General features: G+C 34.5%; 2 protein-coding genes across 2 annotated transcripts; one reads left to right on the forward strand and one right to left on the reverse strand.

The window, feature by feature from the left end:
• Positions 1-12,409: 12,409 nt before the first annotated feature.
• LOC138338544 (uncharacterized) lies at positions 12,410-15,504 on the reverse strand. The gene is made up of 5 exons (XM_069289518.1): positions 15,312-15,504; positions 14,743-15,225; positions 13,927-14,131; positions 13,268-13,834; positions 12,410-13,175 (listed from the first exon to the last, which is right to left on the reverse strand). The coding sequence occupies exons 1-5, from the start codon at positions 15,502-15,504 to the stop codon at positions 12,410-12,412; spliced, it is 2,214 nt and encodes a 737-aa protein (XP_069145619.1).
• A 7,964-nt stretch (positions 15,505-23,468) lies between these two features.
• LOC138338545 (secreted RxLR effector protein 161-like) lies at positions 23,469-23,945 on the forward strand. The gene has a single exon (XM_069289519.1). The coding sequence runs from the start codon at positions 23,469-23,471 to the stop codon at positions 23,943-23,945; it is 477 nt and encodes a 158-aa protein (XP_069145620.1).
• The last annotated feature ends 3,941 nt before the right edge of the window (positions 23,946-27,886 follow it).

Here is a 27,886-nt window from a genome sequence, read left to right on the forward strand (position 1 = left end):
ACACCATCAAGCACACCTATGAGGACTCATGCCTCCACACCATACTCATTCGGAAAATAGGTTCTTTGAGATTAAGTATATTAAGTTACTTTAATGTTCCTTTCCTTTAATATTATTGTGCCGGAACATGACAGTCCGATCCCATATACTGTGACGGAACGTGACACTCCGATCACATAATATCGTGTCGGAACGTGACACTCCGATCCAATTATCTCATTATTTTATTTCATCAAGTCTTCTTTATTCAAGGCGTCATTTTAATAGAGAGGGTTCAAGATTAGAAATTCAACAGTCCCATAATTTTAGGCCAACCACAAATCACACAATAAAAACATACAACCACACAATCAAGTACATAGGAGACTTTACAATATCACTCAATACATATCAATCGCTATTTAGAGTTCATATATCAAATAGAAATAAACCATAACCTAGCTCCAACGAAGAACAAAAGTCAAGCAACTACTTCTTCAAAGCTTTTCCTGACCTCAATGCCTCCAAACACTTCCAATCTATCAAATATATATGGGCATAATTTATAAGTTAACAATTCTATAAACAATAATATTATCCTATGTATAGCCTACACCCAAAAAACTCACAAGATTCTATAACCAATTGTCTAATGTTCAAAATTAGGTGTAAGTCTTAATTCCTCCAATTAACTTATCTTTCGTGGAATTTAAATAATTCGATACATCTAATATTTAATTACCTATATCAATGTATCAAAATATAATTTATAATATAATAATAAAATTATAACGTTTAAAAGTTAAAGTCACTAGTTAAAACCAGTGCCAACACACAATTATTAAATTATCACTTCCTCACTTGCATCCATCGTCCCAACTCATCAGTGGGTACAACATAGTTCTCCATCTACATTTCATTTTTATAATTCCATTAATTAATTAACATCAATTCATTCACTTTAATTATTTCCACCCTCCTTTCCTATCAAGTTATAACACATCGTATATGATTATAATGAATTGGTCTACTCATTACTGCTTATCATTAATTGGATATTAAGAGATTATACAATAATTTCAAGAACTGTAAGTATGTGAACTTGCATGTAAGAATTCATCATTATCCCTAACTATTGAATTTAATCATTATCCTATATTTGGCCGCTAGGAAATTTTTCAATAATCGCAAAGAATTCACATTGACCAACAAACAAATTTCAACCAATTTTTAATAATATTAACAATAAACCGGTTTTTTAAACTTAATGGCATCAACAATTCACCCACAATTTTTCGTTACAGCCTAACGACCCTTCAACTCCATAATCATTATACCATCGTTATTTAGCCTTGACCATTAAAGTTTCTCCCCAATTTCACATAATTAATCCAACGGTTTATCGGATGTAACTTATTATCCAACCTTTATTATATATTAATAGTTTATACTTTTATTATTTTATTGACAATATATATATATATATATATATATATATATATATATATATATATATATATATATATATATATATATAAACAAGGACAGAGATTGAAAATTTGGATGAAGACTTTTTTACCTGCAAGGTCATATAATCGATCCTTTTTTTTGTACTCCTCTCTTCACCGCTTTTCTTTTCTTTTACATATGATTTATTAACCCTAATTATTATATGACTTATTATAAAAGAGGTAAAAGTGACTCACTATTAATTTTAATGTTATTTCTTCTAATCACCAATTAAATAAATTATTAAAACTGCCCAAGTAATTTCATAAATATAATTTTAAATAGTCCAAAACACCTATTTAGAATATATCGAAAGTATTTTCTGACATAAAAAGTTCTTGTGCTCAAAACGGCTGAAAATGGTCGTTACAATAGATATCATTTTACCCATCGTTTGTCCTAGAACGATCATAGGAAGAAAGGCGAGGGCGAGAAAGAGTACCTGAATCTGTAAAAAGATGTGGATATCTTTCTTGCATATCAGCCTCACTCTCCCAATTGGACTCTTCAACTTCCCAATTCTTCCACTGAACCTTGATAGATGCAATCACCTTTGATCTCAACTTGCCGACCTCCCTATCTAGAATAGAAACAGGCTCCTCCTCTTAAGACATATTCTCATCAAGAAGAACTGAATTCCAACGAATAATGTAATTTCCATCATCGTGGTATTTTTTCAGCATAGACACATGAAATACCAGGTGCACTCATGATGGCTCTGGAGGCAAGGAAAATTCATAGGCCACCTCCCCCACGCTCTTCAAAACTTTAAATGGACCAATATACCTCGCACTAAGCTTACCTCGCTTATCAAACCGCATCACATATTGCATGGGTGAAACCTTCAGCAAGACTTGTTCACCCTCCATAAAACAAAGTCCCTAACCTTTCGATTTACATATTCCTTCTACCTTCTCTGAGCTGCTAAAAGCTTCTCTTGAATGAATATTACTTTATCTAACGATTCCCTAAAAAGATCGGTACCCCAAGGTATTACATCAAATGCATCAAACCAACCAATGGGAGACCTATATCTCCTCCCATATAGTGCCTCAAATGGGTCCATATCAATACTTGAGTGATAACTATTGTTGTACGAAAACTCTGCTAAGGATAAGAATTTATCCCAATGACCACCAAAATCTATCACACATGCACGAAGCATATCCTCCAACACTTGAATTGTTCGCTCAGACTCCCCATCAGTCTGAGGGTGAAATGCAGTACTAAGATCCAATCTAGTACCTAATTCAACATGTAGGGTCCTCAAAAACGTAGAAGTAAATTGCGTACCTCTATCTTATATGATGGAAAGTGTAACTCAATGCAATCGAACAATTTCTGAGATATAGAGTGTGGCTAACTTCCCTGCATTGTAATTCATCTGATCGGAATGAAGTGAGCAGACTTACTTAACCTGTCAACAATAACCCAAATAGAATCAAACTTACCCTATGTCTTTGGAAGACCAACTACGAAATCCATTGTAATTTTTTCCCACTTCCATTCAGGAATGGGCATTATCTGATGTGTCTCTCCAGGCCTCTAGTGTTCATACATTACCTGTTGACAATTCGGGCATTGAGCAACAAAATCAATAATATCACGTTTCATTCTACTCCACCAAAAATGTTGCTTTAGATAACGATACATCTTAGTTGCACCAGGATGTATAGAATACCTTGAACTATGAGCCTCACTAATAATAGTGTGAATCAAATCATCCAACGGGGCACACATACCTTTACCTTAATCCTTAAGATGCCTTCTTCATCAATTCCTGCCTCTTTAGCCTCTCCTCACAATACCATATCTCAAATTCAGCTCAGCGATAAACTGATTTTCCTTAATCTTTTCATGAAAAGAAGATCATGCCTCCACACGGATTGAAAATCCTCCTTTCTCTAGTTCTTCCAACCTCATAAAGTCATTATCCAGAGTATGAACCTCTCTAGCCAATGGGTGTCTAGGAACCTGTAAGTGGGCTAAACTATCCATGTTCCCTGCTTGTCTACTTAAAGCATCTGCCACAACATTAGCTTTTCCTGGGTGATATAAAATAGTAATATCATAGTCTTTCAATAGCTCCATCCACGTCCTCTGCCTCAAATTCAAATCTTCCTGAGTAAAGACATATTGTAAACTACGATGATCTGTATAAACTTCACACTTTACCCCATATAGATAATGTCTCCATTGCTTTAATGCAAATACAACTACAACCAAATCCAAATTATGGATCGGATAGTTACGTTCATGCTCTTTCAATTGCCTCAAAGCATAAGCAATTACATTCCTGTGCTGCATTGGCACTGCACCCGAACCAGAATAAGATGCATAACAATAAACAATAAAATTCTTACCTTCTACTGGCAAGGTAAGAATTGGTGCAGTAGTCAACAAGGTCTTGAGTTTCTGGAAGCTTTCATCACATTCGTTCGACCATACAAATGGAACATTTTGCTTAGTCAAATTTGTCAGCTAGGAAGAAATAGAAGAAAATCCCTTGACGAATCGGCGGTAGTAGCTAGCTAAACCAACAAAGCTCCTTACCTGTAAAACATTAGTAGGCCTTACCCAACTCTTCAGTGCTTCAATCTTATAAGGATCCACCATCACTCCATCCTTGGAAACCATGTGCCCCAAGAAGGTCACTGAATCGAGTCAAAACTCACACTTGGAGAATTTGGCATAAAGCCTTTTCTCCCTCGACAACTCCAATACAACTCTCAAATGCTTTTCATGTTCTTTCCTTCTCTTTGAGTATATCAGTATATCATCAATACATATAATATAAAAGAGATCCAGATATGGCTTGAAAATCCTGTTCATCAGGCTAATGAAAGCAGCAGGGGAATTCGTAAGGCCAAAAGACATTACTAAGAATTCCTAATGCCCATACCTGGATCGAAAAGTAGTCTTTGGCACATATGTTGCCCTTATTTTCAATTGATGATAACCAGATCTCGAATCAATTTTAGAGAAGACACAAGCACATTGTAACTGATAAAACAAATCATCAACGTGAGGAATGGGATATTTGTTCTTAATAGTTACCTTATTCAGCTTCATGTAGTCTATGCAAATCCGAAAGCTTTCCATCTTTCTTCTTCACAAATAAAACAGGAGCATCCCAAGGGGATGCACTCGGTCTAATAAAACCTTTACCTGACAACTCCTAAAGTTGGGCCTTTAACTCCCTTAACTCAGCTGGAGCCATTCTATAAGGGGGAATGGGACGAGTGCCCTGCTCCAGGTCAATACAAAAATCAATATCTCTATCCAGTGGCATACCAGGAAGGTCTGCAGGAAAAACATATAGAAACTCACGAACTATCGAAACAGACTCAATCAAAGGCACTTCGGAGGTATCATCCCTGAGATGTGACAAGAAGGATAAACAACCCTTATGCACCAACCACTTAGAAAGAAGAAAAAAGATAATACAAACTGGGGTGGAAATATGGTCACCCTCTCACACTAGAGGATTTGTCTCAGGCTTGGCTAATGTCACAGTTTTAGCATTACAAACTAACATTGCAAAATTTGGAGAAAGCCATGTCATACCCAGAATTACGTCAAAATCAACCATATCTAGAATAATCAAATCTACATAAGTATTGCTCCCCACAAAAGTCACAAGGCAAGACCTTTACACCTTCTCAACCATCACAGCCTCACCCACAGGAGTAGTGACACGAATAGGCATGTCAAGAAAATCACAATATAAATCAAGACCAGTAGGAAATGAGGAAGATACATATGAAAATGTGGATCCATGATCAAATAATACAGAAGTCATGCAATCACAGACCAAAAGAGTACCTGTGATAACAACATCAGATGTCTCTGCTTCAAACCTTCCAGGGACAGCATAACAATGGGCCCTATCACTTGTCTGTCCATTGCCCTTACTAACCTGCCTGCAGTAGTTCCAAGTTTCCCGCTACCCCGATTGAACTGGTGACCGCCATTACCTTGGACACCACGTCCTCCAGAATGGCAACCTCTACCATGACAACCTCTACCTCTAACTACTGGGGATCTGTAACTCTGCTTTGGACAATATTTCCTAATATGTCCAGCCTCTCCCCACATCCATAACAATTCCTGGATTCAAGTATAGGTTTCTGGGAAAATGACAAAGTCTTGAGATAACCTCCAAACTTAGAAAGAGGTTGACTGATCTGTGATGGACCCCTAGCTGATGCCACCAATTAAGACTGAATAGGACGCGCTGGGTAACCTTCTGAACTCTTCCCACTGGAGTAAAAACCACTAAACTCATCTGTGTTACAGAACTTCTTAAATGTCGACACCATGCTGAAGTCGTCTGGCTTCAACCTCTCTACCTCTATCACAAAATCATCCACCTCTTGAAAGGATTTTGCTGCAGCGGGTACCTGTAAGGATGGAATCTCCAAATCTGACCTCAATCATTTCACTAAGAGGCGAATCCTCTCTTGTGGGATGAAGCAAAGCTGAGTGGCATACCTGGATAGTGAACGAAACTTAGCCTCATAAGAAGCAACAAACATCTTTCCTTACTCTAGGCTCAGGAACTCATCTCTCCTCCTATCCCTCAAAGTCTGGGGTATATACTTCTCCATAAATAAGCTAGAAAAAGATGCCCAAGTCATAGGTGGTGCCCTTGCTAGTTCACACTCAACATACGACCACCACCATATTTTGGCATCCCCTTGAAACTAGTAGGTCACAAACTCAACACCGCATCGTTCTACTATGTCCATTTTATGTTGCAGCTCATGAAAATCAACCAGAAAATCATAGGCATCTTCAAATTCATCACCCTTAAAGACTGGAGGTTTCAACTTTAAGAACATAATGAAAAGTTCATGTTGATCACCTGTCATTATAGACCCTATAGTCAATCGAGGAAACGTGTTTATTTTCAATGATGCATCCATGCGGGGAGCCACAACAGTTGCATGTTGTACTCCCTGAACCTGAGGTGCGTGTGCAGAAAACACTGGAGGTGTCTGGACCTGATCAGATAACCCGCTAAGATAACTAAGAACTTGATTAATCATCTCTGGGGTAGGCTGGGGTGGTACTTCCTGATCCTGAATCTGCTCATTTTCCCTTTCTTCACCCTCTCTCACTACCTCATAAATCGATGGAGGAGTCACTTCTCTATTCCTAGCTGGACCATGTGTTTGTCCTCTACCTCTAGAGAGCGTCATCCTACGACCTCTACCACGGCCTCTTCCACTGCTCCTCCTCGAGTTACAGCCCTAATGGTTGTCTCAAGCTCACCCTGTCTTGCCGGTGTTGGTGTTGGCACAGTTGTTTCTCTAGTTCTAACTATCTGTGAATTAGAGTGATAAGGTCATATACTAATTCGTATCACCCAGATACCAATTGGATCACAGTAATAGCACTAAAGAAATAAAGAATGGAGTTTTTCTAAAGTCCTATAGCCTCTCGAAGAAAAGTAAAGGCGTCCCCATACCATTCCTCAAGACTCTACTAGACTTGTCCTTGTGTGATGAGACAAACGAACCTAACGCTCTGATACCATATTTGTCATGACCCAACACGAGTCATGAGTGACACCCATACTTACCACCCCTAGGTGGGCACACCAACAAGTTTGAACCCCAACATATACCAATAGTCACTACACCATTTTCGGCCTACAGCAACACCACGTAAGTGTAGCCTAAACTAGCAAAAAGTGTGGCCTTTGAGAAAAGGCTACACTTTTGGAAATTAAACAACACTTTTTAGGGGATGCCCAAAAGAAGTGTAACCTTTGACATTAGGCAACACTTTTTAAATGTTGCCATCTTTGGCAACACTTATAAAGCATAGCCAAATAGGTATAAGGGCACGCTTTGAAGACGTGCATTAGCGACACCTATTTTTTGTAAGATTACACTTAAAAGCGTTGCCTTTTCTTATTTATTAGGCACACTTAAAAAGTGTTGCCTTTAATTGGTCATCTATTGCAACATTTATAAAGTGTAACTTTATATCTCATCTATTGCAACACTTCTAAGGTGTTACTTTATATGTCAGCTATAGCAACACTTAAAAATTGTTACTTTATATCTTATCTATAGCAACACTTATAAAGTGTTGATTTTATATCTCATCTATAGCAAAACGTATATAGTGTAACTTTATATCTACGTAAAGCAACACTTACAAAGTGTAACTTCAACATTTATAAGCCTACATGTAGCATAAATATATATAATATAGTTACATACATACAAGTGACCTAAAACACAAAATGAACTAATTAATCATTAAATTGAAGCTAAATATTTCAAATAAACTTCGAGAAATATTTCATGTACAACCAAAACATAGAAAGTGATTGCTTAAAGATCTCTAATATCAACAAGTTCCAAAAACCCAAAGTGTCATTCAAATGTATATGACAACAATATAAAAATTTCTTCATCTTTTGTCACAGTGGATCAAGTTTACTTCAAGCCAAATTCAAATTAAATTACCTGCATTTTCCTGCACATTTAAAATAAAATTATAAGTTTGTGAATTAATTGTGGAAGTGCATAATCAGAGAGAATTCACTGTAAGACAACCAATCCAAATCTTAATACAATTTCCATGTAAAAATTACACATTATAAGGACTACAACATTTGTGCAGTCTTCTGTTGTTGGCTCTCAAAAATTAACTTCAAAAGTTTAATTTGTGCAGTCTTGTGTTGTAAACTTCAATGTAAAAATTACACACAAGTAGTTCAAACAAACCAGTGATGACCACTGGAAACAAGGTTCATAACATAGTTTAGAAATGTCAACAAAAATCAATACACAACAACATGACATGATATTTTCAAAGAACTGCAGCATAGTGCAGTTGCTGAAGGAAGATGGGGAAGTCTGACTAAGTGTGGGGTTGCGGAGACCACGACGGTCCGTCGTGACTGTGATGGTCCGTCCTGCAGGTTCTTCATGAAGTTCAGAGAAGTAATACCAGTACCCATATTCCCACAATTTAACTAAGTATGGGGTTACGAAGTCCACGACGGTCCATCGTGACTGTAAAGATCCGTCCTGCAGGTTTGTCATGAAGTTCCGAGAAGTAATCCCAGTACCCATTTTCCAAGAGTTTAAAGTGTTTTGGAACGGAGACCCTCGACGGACCGTCGTGTCTGTGATGGTCCGTAGGTGGCAGCGTAGTACAGCTGCTGAAGGAAGATGGGGAAGTCTAAGTGTGAGGTTACGGAGTCCACGACGGTCCGTCGAGTCTATGACGCTCCGTCCTGCAGGTTCTTCATGAAGTTCAGAGAAGTAATCCCATTACCCATATTCCAAGAGAAGTAATCTCTAGGGCAAGGTTCATCATCAGACAGTGAACAAAAAAGACACAAACAAAAAATACAGACAAGAGAAATGTTTAGTAAGAACAGAAGGAATGCTATAAAAAGACACAAACAAAATCTTCAACTAGGTAAAGATTTAACAGACAGTGAACAAGTAACCATTAAGGATCTATCAAACACAATAAATCTACCCACAAGATCTTCTATTAATGGTCAAGCTCTAGATGGTTTCTCTACCCTAGAAAGGTAAAGGCTTGCAAACCATTAAAATCTATAATAATAACAATAGTATTATAATTTTCTAGCATGAAGACATTTTAATCACAGGCTGCAGCACATTAATGTGTTAGCCACAGACTCCTCAATTGTACAATACTAAAAGAACAGTTATTCAACTAACGATTCGAATGCTTAAGCCTAAAACAAAAACATTTTTAACAGTTATAAATTGGTGGACTAAACTTAGACAAGTAAAAAATAAGTTTTTAATTTCATTACCAAGAACACCAACTAAACTAGAAGAAAAACAATATTGACACTATTAACAGAGAATTTGAAATACAAAATACCTTTTGAAGAACCAAATCTTGAGCTGACCCCGAAGAAAATGGAAGATTTGTGCCTCTTACAGCTTGTGCACTACTTGCATCAATAGGTGACGCAAGGTTAGATCCAACACACCCTGGTATATCTTGAAAATTCAATCCAGGGTTGTTTTGCATCAATTGAGTGAATAAATGTCGCATTTCTTCTCTCAATTCTTCCTTTAGAGATGTGATTTCATCGGCATGCTTTTGTTTTAGATTGTTAATTTCATCATCTTTCTTCAAAGAACTTGTTGTCACTGATCTACCATAGCACCTAACTTGACCAGGCTGCTCCTTTCCAAACACTGCCCTAAATGCATCATCAGCTGTTTCCCCAGAATTTTGGCGATTTTGAAGTTCAGCCTATTGAATAAAATTGGAATCCATAGTGAATTGTAAGTACTATTTCATTTCCAATCCTATGATAGCGATCAAGCATTAAAACATTATGAAAACTTTTCGTAAAAAATAATCAAATAATGTCGACAAATAATTGATATCTCCTCGAACTTGCACAAGAAGAAGAAGAAGAAGGCATACGTGATTAAATTTTAATGTAGTCAAACTCCCCACAATACAAATTTTAAGTCTGAATAAAGTTCACTAATAATCCTCTTTGAAAAACTTACTATTGCAATTTGGGTATCAGCCTGGATTTCCTTTCCCGTCTTAGTACGAGTTGCAATAAATATTTCAAGCTCTGATGGTTCTTAGTTGTTGTCTTTGGCTGCACACTACAGATTATATCAAAAGAAATTTTAAAAAATCAGTAAGTTCTTATAAAGTACAAAAAAATGAAAATCAAATTTTGTATGAAATGTCAACTATGTATTACCAATGCCACGCGTACTCTAGCAAAATTAATAGGTCCCATTCGATGCCTCCACTTTTATTTTTTCCTGTTTTGAGAATTCATCTCGCATATAGCCTATTGTTAAAAACAAAGAGATAATTGAATTGATATGTATAAAAAGAATAGATATGACACAGAATTAGTCGATGAGTGGAAATGCAACATTTTAACCTTACTTGAACAGTTGGGTGTTTCCAATACTCGATCAACTGGCGGATTTGATTATGTGGAATGCCATCAGGACATTTTGCTAGCATATCCTCAAGGGTACTGTTTTTATCAAAAAAATTCTTTTTAATTTTTTGCTTGTGTCGCCTCCAAGCATCACGAAGACCAGTCATCACCCACCTCTTTCCTTCTACTGGAAGTAGAAATCTGGAATATGCAAAATAAAATATATTTAGTTTCAGTACGTAAAAAAAAATATGAATTCTCAAGAGTGGTTGTTTTTACATTGACGTATTCCCACATGCGCTTTTTAGTATCATTTGGCACCACATGCCAACTAGTGTACATCAAGCTGACGAATCTAGGATTCCTTGCAATTGTTCCTATAAAGTTGCTTAATTGTGACACTATCTTATTAGTTGGTCCCACCGCTTGTCCTTTATCAAATGTCACCTCCTTTCTTTATTCCAAATTTCTTGCATGAATACCTTTACATGTTGTATGTCCTCGAACTTTTTTTGGCTTCTACATTTCTAGATTGATGTAACAGACATGAAATAAGATATTTCTTTTATAATGAGTTCTAAATCTTACAATGTTTAAAACATACCTTTTGTACTACAATCAATGTCAATTTCCTCTTCTTGTTCCACATGATCATCCAATCCTTTGTTATGTTAATTCATAATAGGAGTATGCATAAATTCGACATCACTTGTTGTGTTGTTGTCACGTTTTGTTTCATCATCTTTGTGTATCCCTTGATCTTTTAGAAACTGATCAAGAGTACTAGCTGGTATGACCGACTTTCTCTTTACCTGTTTGCAATTTGGTAGATCAAGAATATTATGTCGTGCCTCTCCATTACCTAGTGTTGTTCCAGTCACATGTGCTGAAGCAGTAACATCTTTATTGAATGACGTATGGAACCTAGAATTATTCATAGGAAGTTTAGTTCCATTATCTTGAATGGACTCTTCAAATTGAAATAACCTCTGTTTAGTTTGTCCTTTACCTGCAATCATGCATGAGGTTCTAAGATCTTCCCTTGAAGATAATTGAATGACTGATTTGTGCCCAAGCAATTTACTCTTTCCATGTTGTGGAATGAAATCCTCAAAATTCTTTCTTTTATGTGATATTGGTGCGTGCTCTTTCTTAGCTTTATCATTGCGTTCATTTTCAAGTTGTTCTCTCTTAATCTTGAATTTGTTGGCCAATTCAGCACTTGATCGGTATTGCATATCAACATCCAGATTCTTCAATGGACTTTGATCTTTGTTTGGATTCAAACCTTTTTTCTTTAGCATTGTTGATGGATTCATTGTTTTTTCTTTGTTTAAATCTCTTCAATTTGTTTCCCAATAGTAAGTAAACCTACAAAAAAATAAGATTGTTTAAGTGAAAGAAGTAGTAGGACGGATACAAATTGGATGAACTACATGAACAAACAGAAAAAATTGATAATATATGAAACAAGAGGCCGTTGGCTGCATCCACATTTAAAAACTGGAGAGCTTCTTATTACTTAAATTAATAAAAGGTAAAGAGTTGTACCTCTCTTGGAGCGACAAACTAAGGACAACGACCAAACCAGAAGCAACTTCAAACTACAGAGTTGAATGCCTCTAATGCCAACTGTCTGATAATAAAATGAAACCAGAAAGTATATAAATAACAAACAACCAAATCAAACAAAAAATAATCTAGAAGTATAGGTTCCTCAATAAAATAATAATCAGATAAGAAGGCAACATATTACATTCCACAGATTAGATATATTAATGTATTTTACAAAAAAAAACTATTATATTACAATAACAGTGAGTGAGAACTATATGAGCATCACAACAATAATGAAACTCATGGTGTGTCTTATTCAGACTCTTCTTCAGACTCGACTTCATCATCAGACTCATCTTCATACTCATTTTCAGACTCGTCTTCAAACGCATCTGAAAACTCATCTTCATACTCATTTTCAGACTCATCTTAGAACTCATCTTCAGACTCGACATCAAGTTGTTGATTGACAAATTGCTCCACAGGCACATCAATGATTGTTTCTGGTAAATTAGTCCTTGTTAAGAGTACTTCACCACTATCTTTTGGTATAGATGGACCCTTCGAATGTTCAGATGGCTCATTTTCATAACTTTGTGGGAGATTAGATTCAACTTCATCACCCATGTTAAACAAGTCGCTTGGAACAGTCTTCATAACATAATGTTTATCTTGATCATATGGATCTTGCACATGGAAGCATTGGTGTACTTGAGATGCAAGCACAAAAGGCTCTTCCTGAGAGCATCTCTTGTTAAAGTAGACATAAGTAAGGCCATAAACATCTTTTTCAACCTCATACCAATCACACTTGAATAAAACAACCTTAAAATAGTTGTAATAGATTAACTCAACAATATCAACTATTCTACCATAATAAGTCAAATCTGCAGCAATCGGATTTTTATCCTTTGAGCTTGCAAAGCTTGTAGTTGAGGCAATTAGTGTAACACCACTATTTTTTGTTTTACGCCTTGCATCACGCTTCCTAACATGGAATCTATATCCATTTATGAGATATCCAGAATATCTTTTTGCAACAGAATATGGTCCTCTAGACAATTGTTTTATCAAATCAGGCACAACCTCTTGCAAAGCACGAGTTTCAAACCATTGAGAGAAGTTTTGACAATGATTCTTGGCTTTGCTCCATTTAGATCTTCGTGACTGATTATTAACCTCTTGCTCATGCTCTCTACAAAACTTTTACTATATTTGTTAAAATAATAAATTAAAAAATATTAAAATTAATTATACAAAAGAAATGGTATATTCAAATTAAGGTACCTAATATATTCTTGAACATCGTCACAATTTCCCAATAAGTATGCATGTGCCTGACTTAGTGACTTGTCATCTAAAATAATTCGATCAATTTTCTTTGCTCCTAAAGGAACTCCTATGCTAGAAAACAAACTCACAGGTTCTGCGTCACATGGTTCACATTCATCATTGTTTCGCGCTCTCCTATTAAATATGGTATGCACACCCCGATGCAGATATTTTGAGAATAAATTCATGCAATCTATTTCCACTCGTGTCTCTGCTATGCAACCTTCTGGAAAACGCCTATTGCGAATGTATGATTTGAATGTACCCATTTCTCTTTCAGTGGAATACATCCATTGATTTTGCACAGGGCCGCCTAATCTCACTTCATTCACCAAATGAATAGGCAAATGAATCATGATATCAAAAAATGAAGGAGGAAAAATTCGCTCGAACTGATTTACTATTTCTATGATCTCTACTTCTAAGCAATCCAGATCCTCCACTGTGATTACTTTTTGGCACAAACGATGGAAGAAGGACCTTAGACGAATCAAAGGAATAGCCACATGATCGGGAAGAATGCTTTTAGTTAGTATTGGAAGCAAGTAATGTAAATGAAATGAGCATCATGGGTTTTATAATTAGACACCTTTCTTTCATCCAAGGGCACACACCTAGATATATTGGAGGCACTACCATCAGGTAGCTTGGCTGTCTTTAAAACTCCACAAAAGATGGATTTCTCTCCATTTGTCATTGAGAAGAATGCCTTTGTAAACTTTGTTCTCTTACTATCTTCTGTATCTTGTGGATGAAGGTTCTTCATGATTCCCATATCTTTCAAATCATAGCGTGCTTTTGCATGATCCTTTGTTTTTCCTGAAATATCCAAAAGAGTTCCAAGTATGCTATCAACTATGTTCTTCTCTATGTGCATTACATCAAGATTGTGATGTAACAAGTTGTGCTGCCAGTAAGATAATTCAAAAAAAAAGTTGACCTTTTTTTCCATGGTCCATCATTTGATCTCTTTTTCTTCTTCCCAAACACATTTTCAAAATCACGTAAGCTATTAAGAACATCAATTCCCTTTAAAGGAGCTGGAGGAGGCCTAAATTAAGTTTTTCCATTGAATGATCTTTTGTTTGATCTCCATGGATGATCCATCGGTAGAAAAACACGATGATTGATATAGCACATTTTCCGACTATGTTTAAGATAGCGAGAATTAGTGCCATAGTTACAACAAGGGCAAGCAAACTTTCCTTTTGTACTCCAACCAAATAACATAGCATATGCAGGAAAATCACTGATTGTCCACATAATAATTTTAACTCGTCTATCAATGGTTGTAAGTAAATATCAATGTCATTTCCAAGTGATCGCGGTCCAGTTATAAGTAAAGAAAGTATGGAATATTCAGATTTCATGTACATCCAAGGCCAGATTATAAATCATCAACATAACTGGCCATGTGCTATGTGATATACTCATGGTTCTAAATGGATTGAATCCATCAATTGACAAGCCAAGTCTCACATTGCAACAATCTTGAGCGAAACCTGGATGCACCCTATCAAAGTCTTTCCATGCTAGACCATCAGCCGGATGCCTTAACTTTCCATCTTCAAAACGTTCCTCTTCATTCCACCTCAAAGAATCTACCGTCTTTGAGCACATAAATAGCCTTTTGATTCTAGGAATTAATGGAAAGTGTCTCAAAGTCTTTGCAGAAACTCGATGTTGTTTTTTTAAAGACTCAAGCTCACTATCAACTGTAGGATCTTGAATATATCGTGAAGCTCCACAAGTATGACAAAATTCGTCATCCTTATGATCATTCCTGAACAACATGCAATCATTTTGACATGCATCAATTTTACCATAATCAAGACCAAGATTCTTAACCATAGACTTGGTTTTACTGTAAGACTGAGGAATGTTCAACTCGGGCATCGCCTCTTTCAATAACTCTAGAAGATAAGTGAATGATTCATTGCTCCATCCATGTAAACACTTCAACAAATATAAGTGAGTGTGAATTATAATTTAGAGAAACCTATACAACCAGCATATAATTCTTGGTTTGCCTCTTCAAGTAAGCTATAGAATTTCTTGGCATTTTCATTTGGACCATCATAAACTCCTCCAGCCTGTGCAACATCTCTAAATTGATCATTCAACAACCTATCAATATCATCATACGAGTAATCCATATCATCATCAACATTCAACTTGATATCCCATTCCATGTGATTGATCCATCTAGTATAGCCTTTAACGAATCCATGGCATATTAGATGATCATACACTACATTCCTTCGGTTCCAAAGAATATTACAACATTTCGCACATGGACACTGAATTTTCTCTCCATGAGGATCTCCATAAGAGTAAGCAAAATCTAGAAATCATTCAATGCCATCAATATACTGTTTGCTATACCTTGCTAAATTCATCCAATCCTTGGATGGGATATGTGAACTCCTAGAAGAATATATCAATATTTAGTCTTTCAGCAATAATCATTAACCAGTTAACAAAAAAGTTTTAAATGTCACGAGTAATCCATCAGAATCATGTATTATGAGATGATAAAAAATTCTTACCTAGTCATGAGGCTTTCGCTATGTCAACTCAAACCTTTATTCATCCACAAATGTTTTTCAATGTTGATGTTACTATAAATGAAAAAATAAGTAAAGTTAATAGGATATACATAAATGTGTCCATAGATAAATGCGGAGATTTTGAGCGAAGAAATGCAGAAGAGACCACCTACGGAGCTTGTGACAGTCCGTCGTGCTTGTGACGGTCCGTAGGTGGCAGCGTAGTGCAGTTGATGAAGGAAGATGGGGCAGTCTGACTACGTGTGGAGTTACAGAGCTTGTGGCGGTTTATAGGTGGTAGCTTAGTGCAGCTGCTGAAGGAAGATAGGGAAGTCAAACTCAGACTAAGTGCGGGGTTACGGAGACCACGACGGTCCGTGGAGTGTGTGACGGTCTGTCCTGCAGGTTCGTCATGAAGTTCAGAGAAGTAATCCCAGTACCCATATTCCAAGAGTTTAATTGTTTTGGAACGAAGACCCTCGACGGACCGGCATGCTTGTGATAGTCCGTAGGTGGCAGCGTAGTGCAGCTGCTGAAGGAAGATGGGTAAGTCTAAGTGTGGGGTGACGGAGAACACGACGGTCCGTTGAGTCTTTGACGGTCCGTCCTGCAGGTTCTTCATGAAGTTCGGAGAAGTAATCCCAGCACCAACCCTTTCTTTGAGTGCAATCAATTGGAATTGTTGAAAAGTGAATCAAGATCATAGATCCCCTGTTACCACCCCAAGGCAACCTAAGAGAGAACGAATGGCACTAGCAAAGTCAACCCAGGAGAGAACTCTTACGGATTTTGTATAATAGGAATCCAAGGAAATCTAGTATATGCAGAAACACAAAGCATAGGCAACACGACAAATATTGATGTTGAAATCACAGCAATTTGGAAAGCACTAAGTTATTGCAAGAAGTGTGGGATCACAAATGCCATTTTAGAGATTGACTCACTACGTCTCAAGAACATGATTCAATGAGAGTGGAGGTTAACTTGGAGTTTAATTGATAAAATAGAGGAGATGCATATGATTATGGGAATAATTCAAATCCAGATAGTACATATATTTAGAGAAGTTAATCAATTAGCTAATTACATCACAAACATATCTATTAACCAAGAAAAGAGGCAGCAGTATCACAGATTTCAAGATCTACCTAGTAGTGCAAGAAAGATCTTAAACATGGACAAGCAACAGTACCAACAATCAGAATAAGAACAAAGAAAATCTTAACCATCTGCTGAAATTAACATGAAAAGCAAAGGAAGAACCACAGAGTCACCTATTTACAAAATCATTTGTGGCCAAGCAGGGGAAAAGTATTTGTTTACAAACCAACAACCCCCACCTGAAGATAGACCGATATTTGATATCTGACAAAAGAAAAGAGCAGCAACAAGCCGAAAACAAAAAAAGAGAAAAAATACATTCATAAGTTTATTCTGCCAATGCTGTGAAAATAAGACAATGTTTAGTAACAGAAGGAAGTTAGCATCTGAGATTTTAAGCAAACAATACTGACGATTCCAACTAACTTTCATTTTATTGACTAATTGATATGCAAAAGAAGCAAACAATACAAATGATTCAAAATATAAAACAAGGACTACAACTAAGGAAACTTGTACAAAATAAATGAAAACTAGAGGAAATTTAATCGCCTAAATGAGTTATCATTATTTGGGAAATACCAACAGAAAGGAACTGACTTCTCATTTGACACGAGGTATCAAAATTAGTGATTCACAAAATTACGAGGGCAAATAAATGAAGATGCAAATTCAAAAATAGAATGCTCAACCACTGTCCGAACAAGGATAAAAATCTCACAAAACTAAACGTGAACTTTAAACTGAAATTATCTTAATATTGGCATTAGCGACAGATACACTGAAAACCACAAAATAAAAGATAGAGAATGTCATCATTAAGTTGATTAAACACAGACTTAAAGAGAAGAACATTTGAAGTAAATAGGCAGCCAACTCATGCTAGTAAGAGGGTCACTTTTGTGCTTATGGCAAAAACTACTGAATTAGCTAGGCTAAAAAAAGTCCATGCAAATGTAGTCATCAAATACCATGAAATGATTCTAACAACTTCATACTACGAGGTTATCCCAAAACATTTCGGAATACTAAAGTTACTATTACACTTGAAAATGCACTAGAGAAACAACAAAATGACTTCTTCACTCTTCAAGACATACAGTCGAAAACAAAAGAATTGTTCCAACAAACAAAGACAAGACAAAATTATTGTGATTAACTAATGAACAAACAAAGATTAAGACGAGCACAGTAAAAAAATTAGCGACCATAGATTAAAACAAACATTATAGCAAGAAAGATCTTAAACATGGACAAGCAACAGTACCAGCAATTAGAATAAGAACAAGGAAAATCTTAAGCATCTGCAGAAATTAACATGAAAAGCAAAGGAAAATCTAAACGTTTACGAGCTACACTCCAAAAATCAACTGAGTTTCGGAAAAATCAAATAAGTTTTTGAAAATAGAATCGTTCTTACTCTTAAAGAAATCGTTTTTACTCTTCAAGGAATCGTTCAACTCTTCAGCTCAGTTCATCGAATCTTTAGCTTGTATTAGAAAAGAGAACTACTTCATCAGTCATCTTCACTTCTCTTCACTTCAAACCTTTAGTTCTTCAGCTTGTATCGGAACCTTTTGTTCTTCAGCCAATTCTTCTGCGGAAAAGAGAAACGTGAAAAGGAAAGCAGAAAGAGGAAAGTGAAGTCAAAATGTTTTGTTAATGTTTATTTTTTTTTGGCCAATAAAAATGGGAGGGAGTGTGAAAAAGGAAAGCTGAAAGAGGAAAGTGAAGTCAAAATGTTTTGTTAATTTTTAATTTTTTTTTGACAATAAAAATGGGAGGGAGTGTTAAAAATATTGGAGGGAATATAATATTTTAGTGAAAAAATCAAAGGCAACACTTATAAAGTATTATTTTTTTAATTATATAAATAGGACATTTTAGAAGTGTGGTCATATATGTAAATAGGTGTTGCCAATTATATCATACTTTAACAACACTTATAAAGTGTATCTTATATTATTAAAGAGTACACTTTTGAAGTGTTGCCAAAATTATTGTAGCTAAAAGTGAAAATTTTTTGCAACGCTTTAAAAGCGTTCCCAAAACTACTTTAGGCAACACTTTACAAGTGTAGTCCAGAATAAGTGTGGTCGTAGACCTAAAATGGTGTAGTGAGTTCAACTATAAATAAGAAAAATAATGTGGAAGCTTCAAAAGTTATTAAGTAACCAATTTAAATAAGTTCCTAAAGTTTAATACTTATTATTCCAAAATCTGATAGTCATCACATCAAGGACATCTATTTTCAAATTACCAAGTCTAAGATTGTTTAAGAAACCAAAAAAGGAAAAAGATGGTCCATGTCCGAAATTCTAAGACATCAAGATGTGAATGAGATAATCCAGCACGAGCTAGAATTAATAGCTCACCCTGAATTTTGATGTGCTGGAGACTGGCTAGAGTTGAGGGCGAGTTGAAGTCGATGATACACTTGCTGCACTGCACAAAAGAACATAGAAGAAAATACAAATAGGGGTCAGTACAAGGAACACGCACTTAGTAGGTATCATTGGTCAACTCAAAATAGAAATCAATATATATTGAATAATAATATAAAATCAACTACAATACTTAACAAGTGGCAAGTAAAAAACATATGAACCATTGACAAGAACACCATAAAAGGTACACCATCAATCACAAATATCAAGCACACCTATGAGGGCTCATGCCTCCACACCATACTCATTTGGAAAATAGGTTCTTTGAGATTAAGTATATTAACGTTCTTCAATATTCCTTTTCTTTAATGTTATTGTGTCGGAACGTGACACTCCGATCCCATATACTGTGTCGGAACTTGACACTCCGATCACATAATACCGTGTCGGAACGTGACACTCCGATTACATAATACCGTGTCGGAACGTGACACTCCGATCCAATTATCTCATTATTTTATTTCATCAAGTCTTCTTTATTCAATGCGTCATTTTAATAGAGAGGGTTCAAGATTAGAAATTCAATAGACTCATAATTTTAGGCCAACCACAAATCACACAATCAAAATATACAACCACACAATCAAGTACATAGGAGACTTTACAATATCACTCAATACATATCAATCACTATTTAGAGTTCATCTATCAAATAGAAATAAACCATAACCTAGCTCCACCGAAGAATCGAAGTCAAACAACTACTTCTCCAATGTTTTTCCTTTCCTCAATGCCTTCGAACCCTTCCAATCTATCAAATATCTATGTGCATAATTTATAAATTAACGATTCTATAAACACTAATCTTATCATATGTATAGCCTACACCCAAAAACTCACTTAATTCTATAATCAATTTGCTAAAGTTCAAACTTAAGAGTTAGTCTTAATTCCTCTAATTAACTTATCTTTAGTTGAATTTAAATAATTCGATACATCTAATATTTAATTACCTATATCAATATATCAAAATATAATTTATAATATAATAATAAAATTATAATGGTTAATAGTTAAAGTCACAGATTAAAACCAGTGCCAACACACCATTGTTAAATTATCACTTCCTCACTTGCATCCATCGTCCCAACCCATCAGTGGGCACAACATAGTTCACCATATACATTTCACTTTTATAACTCCATTATTAACTAAGAACAATCCATTCAATTTAATAATTTCCACCCTCCTTTTTAATCAAGTTTTAACACATAGTATATGATTATAATAAATTGGTCTACTCATTACTGCTTATCATTATTTGGATATTAAGAGATTCTACTATAATTTCAAGAACTGTAAGTATGTGAACTTGCATGTAAGAATCCGTCATTATCCGTAACCATTGAATTTAATCATTATCCTATATTTGGCCGATAGGAAATTCTTCTATAATTGCAAAGAATTTACATCGACCAACAAACAAATTTCAACCAATTTTTAATAATATTAACAATAAACGGTTTTTCCAACTTAATGGCATCAACAAGTCACCCACAATTTTTCGTTACAGCCTAACGACCCTTCATGAAATAAAATAGAGATGTAGGAAACAAATATGGCAAAGGAAATTTTAGAGCCAATGATGACTACGACAAAGGTAAAGGGAGAGTTTTTGAAAAATCCAAGATAAAATGTTATCCTTGCCATAAATTTGGCCATTCTCGTTTTGAATGTCATACAAGGATGCCTAATGATAAGGAAGAAAAAACAAATTTTGTTGAGAATAAGGAAGGAGAAACCTTGTAATGGTGGTTCATATTGAAAACGAGCCCGAAGAGCAAACATTTTGGTATGTGGATACTGGCTGTAGTAACCACATGACTTGAAGTAAGTCTTCTTTTACTAATTTGAATGGAAACTTCCAGTCGACAGTTATTTTTGGTGATATTTCAACATTGAATGTGATTGGAAAGAGTAATATCCGGATTAGAACAAAAATGGGTGTGTCGGAATCATATCTAATGTGTTCTATATTCCTGATTTAAAAAGTAATTTTGTAAGTGCTGGCCAACTGTTAGAAAAGGGATATGTGATCATATTATGTAGTTATACATTTCTGATCCTTCCAAAGGAATTATTGCTATTGTGAAAATGAGTCAAAACAGGTTGTTCCTTTTAAAGATAAAATGTTCAATCTTGCTCTATGGCGGAAGTGAAAAAAGCTTCATGGTTGTGGCATTTTTGATATGGTCACTTGAACTTTGGTGGGTTGAAGATCCTTCAAAGGAAGAGTATGGTAACGGAGCTACCTGAAATTGTTGTTCCCTCCCAAGTTTTTGAAGAATGTGTTGTTGACAAACAACATCGTTCTTAATTTCCCAAAAGCAAGTCTTGGAGAGCCAAAGAGGTACTAGGGCTGGTACACTCATATATTTGTGGGACAATAACACCAATCTCGAATGGAGGCAAAAGGTATTTTATTACCTTTACTGATGATTATTCTAGGAAGACTTCGGTGTATATTTTTCAAGAAAATCATAGGCTTTTAATATATTTAAAACCTTCAAAGCTCGTGTGGAGAATGAGACTGGAAAGACCATTAAAAAACTTCTGACTGATCGCGGAGGAAAATATTTCTCTAAGGTATTTGATGTTTTCTGTGAGACTCATGGCATTCGTAAAGAGCTCACAACATCCTATACACCACAGCAAAACGGTGTGGCAGAGAGAAAGAATATAACCATTCTTAATATGGTTCGTAGCTTGCTGTCTCAAGGAAGAGTTTCAAAGGAATTTTGGCTTGAAGCAGTAAATTGGAGCATTCTTTAACAGAAGTCCCAGTTTTGCTCTTCGAGATATGACACCTGAGGAGGCTTGGAGTGGAAGGAAACTGGCAGTAGATCACTTTAAAGTTTTTGGTTCCATTACTTATGAACATGTTCAAGAAGGCAAAAGAAATAAGCTTGATGATAGAGGTTAGAAATGTGTTTTTCTTGGTGTCAGCGAGGTGTCCAAGGCATACACAAGCTATTCAATCCATTGACAAAGAAGGTTGTGACCACAAGAGATGTAGTTTTTTATGAGGAGAAAACATAGGATTTGAATATGCATCAATCTAATCCAATCCTAATTAATAATGAAGTTGAAGAAGAAGTTGCAACACCCAAAATTTCTACTGAAACAGCTGATGAAACTTCACCATCAGTTTTGGAAGAAACTGTTGCAACAAATCAGCCTCTTCGTCGTGCTCGTAGAAGGCCCCTGTGGATGATGGATTATGAGGTAAGAGGAATTAATGTTAATGAAGATGTTTCCAAATTTGCATTGTTTACAGATTGTGATCCTACAGCTTTTGAGAATGCCGTCAAAGAGGAAAAATGGAGGAAAGCTATGCATGATAAGATTGATGCTATTGAATGAAACAACACCTGTGGGTTAACAAATCTTCCAAACGGGCCCAAAACCATAGGTGTCAAGTGGGTCTATAAGATGAAACTCAAAGAAAATGGTTAAATAGACAAGTATAAGTCATGATTAGTGGCTAAAGGATACAAGCAAGAACATGGTGTGGACTACACAAAAGTATTTTCTCCAGTTTCAAGGCATGACATAATCTGAATGATAATTGTCGTGGCAGCACAAAATTTATGGCTTATGTTTAATTGGATGTCAAATCATCTTTCCTAAACGGATACTTGGAGGAAAAGGTATTTATCGAGCAACCGTATAATTACATAATATTTGGATATGAGCATAAGGTATACAAGTTGAAAAAGTCTCTTCACAGACTAAAACAAGCTCTGCGAGCTTGGTATAGTTGCATTGAGGCTTACTTTCTAAAATTTGGTTTCCAGAAATGTCCATAGGAACACTCTTTTTGTTAAAATTGGAGAATTTGGAAAAATGCTCATAGTGTGTTTATATGTTGATGATCTTATATTTACTGGAAATGATAGTGTCGTATTTTCTGATTTTAAGAGATCTACGATAAATGAATTTGAGATGTCTGATCTTTGCAAGATGCTTTATTTTATTGGTTTAGAAGTAGTGCAATCTGTTGATGGGATATTTGTTTCACAAAAGAAATATTTGGGGGAAATTTTAGATTAATTAAAGATGAAGAATTGCAATCCCATCGATACTCCAGTTGAGTTTTGTTCGAAGATAAACAAAGTTGGAAGAGGAGATATGGTAGACAACACACTCTATAGGAAAATTGTAGGTATTTTGATGTATCTTACCGTTACAAGGCCTGATATCATGTATGTTGTAAGTCTCATAAGTAGGTATATGGAGAGTCCGACAGAAATTCACTTCCTAGCGGCCAAGAGATTCCTTCGCTACTTACAAGGAACTAAGGATTTTGGTTTGTTCTATAAGAAGGGTGAAAAATCTAATTTGATTGGTTTTGCTGATAGAGATCATGCAGGAGATCAAGACGATAAAAAGTGCACTTTCGGCTATGTTTTTGTGCTAGGAACAGGGTTTGTTTCATGGTCTTCTAGAAAGCAAAAAATTGTCACTTTATCGACTACTGAAGGGGAATTTGTTGCTGCTACAGCTTGTGCTTGTCAAGATGCTTGGTTAAGGTGAATTCGAAAGAACTACAATTCAAACAAGAAAGAGCAACTACAATACTCTGCCACAATAATTCGGCCATTAAGTTGTCAAAAAAATGTTGTTTTACATGCAAGAAGCAAACACATTGATGTGAAGTATTATTTCCTACGAGATCTCAATAATGAAGGAACAATAGAGTTGCAGTAATGCCGAAGTGAAGACCAGTTGGCAGACATATTTACTAAACCTCTAAAGTTTCTTCCTTTCCAACAGCTGAGAAAGTTGATGGGAGTCAATACAATGGATGAATTAAAGAAGGTGCAGTTAAACTGAAGCTTGACAACTTTCAATTTAAGGGAGGGTGTTAGTTTATAAAAATTCAGTTTAGTAATTAATGTTTTGTTAGAAATAAGATGTCTATATGTTATGTTTTTCCTAGTCTTTAGGGAGTAATTTAAATGTGGGCAGCTTTCAAGTTTTAGGATTGTAGTTCCTAATTTTTAGCTTCAAGTTGTTTTAGCATATAAAGAATTGTATTGGCAGCTCTTTATGTCATTCAGTCAAAAACAACACCTTCAATAATATTCTCTCTCTCTCTCTCTCTCTCTCTCTCTCTCTCTATATATATATATATATATATATATATATATATATATATATATCATTTTTTAACTTGCAGATATATTTCTAGATTCTATTTTTTCTATTGGAAAGCATATAGAGGTAAAAGTTAAAAGATTGAGGTTATTGAGAAAACATCTTTACACCTAGTTGAAGAAAAACCAAATTTTGGTACACACTATTAATGAGAGCTCAAACTCAAACAAAAAAATCCTATACTTTCAAGTCTTAAAAAATAAATCAACCAAACGACAACTATACACTTTTTAAATTTTTTATAATTATATGATAGTTGTAATTTTTTTTATTTGGATTCAAATTAGCTATCTCAAACTTTATAACTATATGAAAAAATTGATATACACGTGTCTAGAATTTTTTTTATTTTATCATTTTGCAATACTTTGATCTTGTTTCTTTCACTTCATGTGTTATATCACATAGTGATGAAAATACACTAGTTATTTTTCATCCATTCATCACTCCATTTGTGTCAGTTCCATATAGTAGAATTCTTATTTTCTACTTTTATTCCTGAAGTTGAGATCTTTAGTCCATGAGAATTTTTTTGCGACCCTTGTTAGCATTATTTAGAAGGAAGAATATGATGTAAGAAGTATTTTGTTAGCATGAAGTTATTTAATATATTTATACTATTTCTTTTCAACATTAGTAAAGAGAAGAAAAAAGTAAAAGTTGAATTCCCTTAAGTTTTTTATTTTGATGAATTGTGTAAGTTATAATTTCTATGTAATTGTTTGATGAAATAAACCCGTAACTTGCGTAATTAGTTGCTTCCTATAGTATTACAACGAAGCAAAGAGAGTAATACATATATTTTATTATAAAATAAATCTAACATATTGTTTATAAGTGTGTTGTACATTTATTTATTATAAAAATACCTTACAAATTGAGTAAATTATTATTTACTCACTCTTTTGCCTTTTCCGTTTGTTTCCTAGCTAACTCTCCTTTAATTAACTAATATATTTGTTTCCCATGGCTTCAAACCACAAGCATTTTGTTGTGAATTTTTGTCCGTAATTATTTCTCTACCTTTGAATGAACAAACCTAGAAAAAACAATGATTGATATAATGAATTTATCGTTTTATCTATATTAATTATGAAGTATATGAATTAAAAATTTAGATAAATGTCAAAAACACACAAAAATTATTCCCTTTTTTGTTTCATAATTAAACTATGGAGAGTGAGAATTTCATACCTAAATTATCATTTCTTAGGGTGTGTTTGGTATTAAGGAAAATGTTTTGCTAGAAAATGTTTTCCTAAAAACAAGTAGATTTGTGACTTATTTTCTCATGTTTGATTGGTGAGTAGAAAAGATTTTTACGAAATAATTTTTAATGTTTTTATTTATCACTGAAAAATATTTTGAGAAATGTCTTTTAGTTTTACTAGAGTAGAAAATAATTATTGAAATTGAAAATATTTTTTAACTAGAGGGGTGGGGTTGGGGTAAGGGTAACAAAATAAAAATTTTAAGTTGACAATACTTTTTAAAAATGGAAATTTTTTTGGGTGGGGGTGGGGGCTGGTAAGGGGCTGCCGGGGGTAGGGGTGAAAATACAAAATTTGAAAATATGTTTTAAAACAAAATGAGAACTTATTTTGGGAGGTGGAGTGTGCGCGGGTATTGGGGTGACGAGGATCGAAGTAGGGGTAAAAAAATAAAAATAATAATTTAAAGTCGAAAATAATTTTTTTTTAACAAATTTAAATTTTTTTTTGGGGGGGGGGGGGGAGTTATTGGAGTGAAAAAAGAAAATTTTTCAATTGAATATATTTTTTTTAAAAAAAAAATTTAATTATTTTTGGAGGAGTAGAGGGATGATATGAATCGGGGTAGGGTGAGTGAAAATATAAAATTTTTAAAATGAAAATACTTTTTTAGAAACTAATGTTTTTTTAAAAAAAAAACTTAATTTGAAGTTGGATGAGAATTTTGGAAAAAAATTTCCTTCACTTTTTGAAGGGAAGTCATTGTCCTTAATTTTGAGGAACATGGGTTCATTTGGAAAATATTTTTCAAATCTTTTGTCTCAACCAAACATTAGAAAATGTTTTCCTTCATACCAAACACACCCTTAGTTTGGGAAACACACCTCACTGGGTGTGTAGTATAATCTCTCTGTTATTTGAAAAAATCTTGACACGTGACATTCCACATACATAAAACATTCCACCTTGGTAAAATTAAATAATAAATTATTGATATTAATTAAAAATTAAAGATTGAAGTATTACGATCCCCCCCCCCCCCCAACCCCCAAAATAAGAAGGATTTTTTACAAATATATTTTTAAATTTCATTTATGAAATGTATTTTACAAAAAATCATACTTCCAGCTCCCCCACTACCCCACCCACCCAAAAAAAAAAAAACTGCTCATTCAATACCTAAAAAGAAATTGATATTATTTTATTTTTAGAAAACAAAATTCTACCATTTCCTTTGTAAAACTCAACTCCTAATTTTTTATTTTTATTTTATATTTATCTCATTTTAATTAGATATGTACATATATTTTTAGGAGTTTTTTCTACTTTTATACCGAATATAAGTTGAAAAAAAATTGATTTAAGTAAAGTCTTGCGGCGGCAAGTAAAAAGTATTTTTAATATGTAATTATCAAAAACAAAACAAGAAAAAAAAATTGAAAGCGAAGGGTTAGGTAGAATAGGTAGAATAATTTTTAATTTTATTTTAAAATCTCTAAGTTAATATTTGAACAGGGGGATAATGTGGCAACTTTTTAAAATAAAAGGGAGGGTGTATTACACACACTATGATAATAGTATTAAAAATAGACAGTTGTGTTTCTCAAACTAATAAGTGATAGTTTAGGTATAAAACTCACACTCTCAATTGTTTTGGTATGAAACTCAAAAAAAATGGATAGGTTAGATGTATTTTTGACACTTATCTCTTAGAAGTTTAAGATTTTCAAGAAGCTGTACTTTTTTTAAAAGTAATTAATTGAGGGTATGATAGGGAAAAAAATTATAATCTCTTAATTTATCAAAATGAACAAGTAAAACAGAAAGAAATTATAAATAATTATGAACGGGTAAAATATTTTGAGTGTATACATTACTATGTTGATTGATAATGGCAATGTACTTGATGAGTGTTGTGAATTTAAATCAATTGTGTTGACACCCAATTTTGGCCTAACATTTTTAAAATTCGTGATTTTTAAGCTTTGTTTATTTAATAGAAAATTTTTGTCCGATGATTTTAAAATTCATACATTTTGAGTCAAATATAAAAAAAATAAAATAAAATAAAAATTCCTTTCCTACATTGTCTCTCAAACAATTTTC

The sequence above is a fragment of the Solanum lycopersicum genome, chromosome 9 (genome assembly GCF_036512215.1).
Source record: "Solanum lycopersicum chromosome 9, SLM_r2.1".
Classification (NCBI taxonomy): domain Eukaryota; kingdom Viridiplantae; phylum Streptophyta; class Magnoliopsida; order Solanales; family Solanaceae; genus Solanum; species Solanum lycopersicum.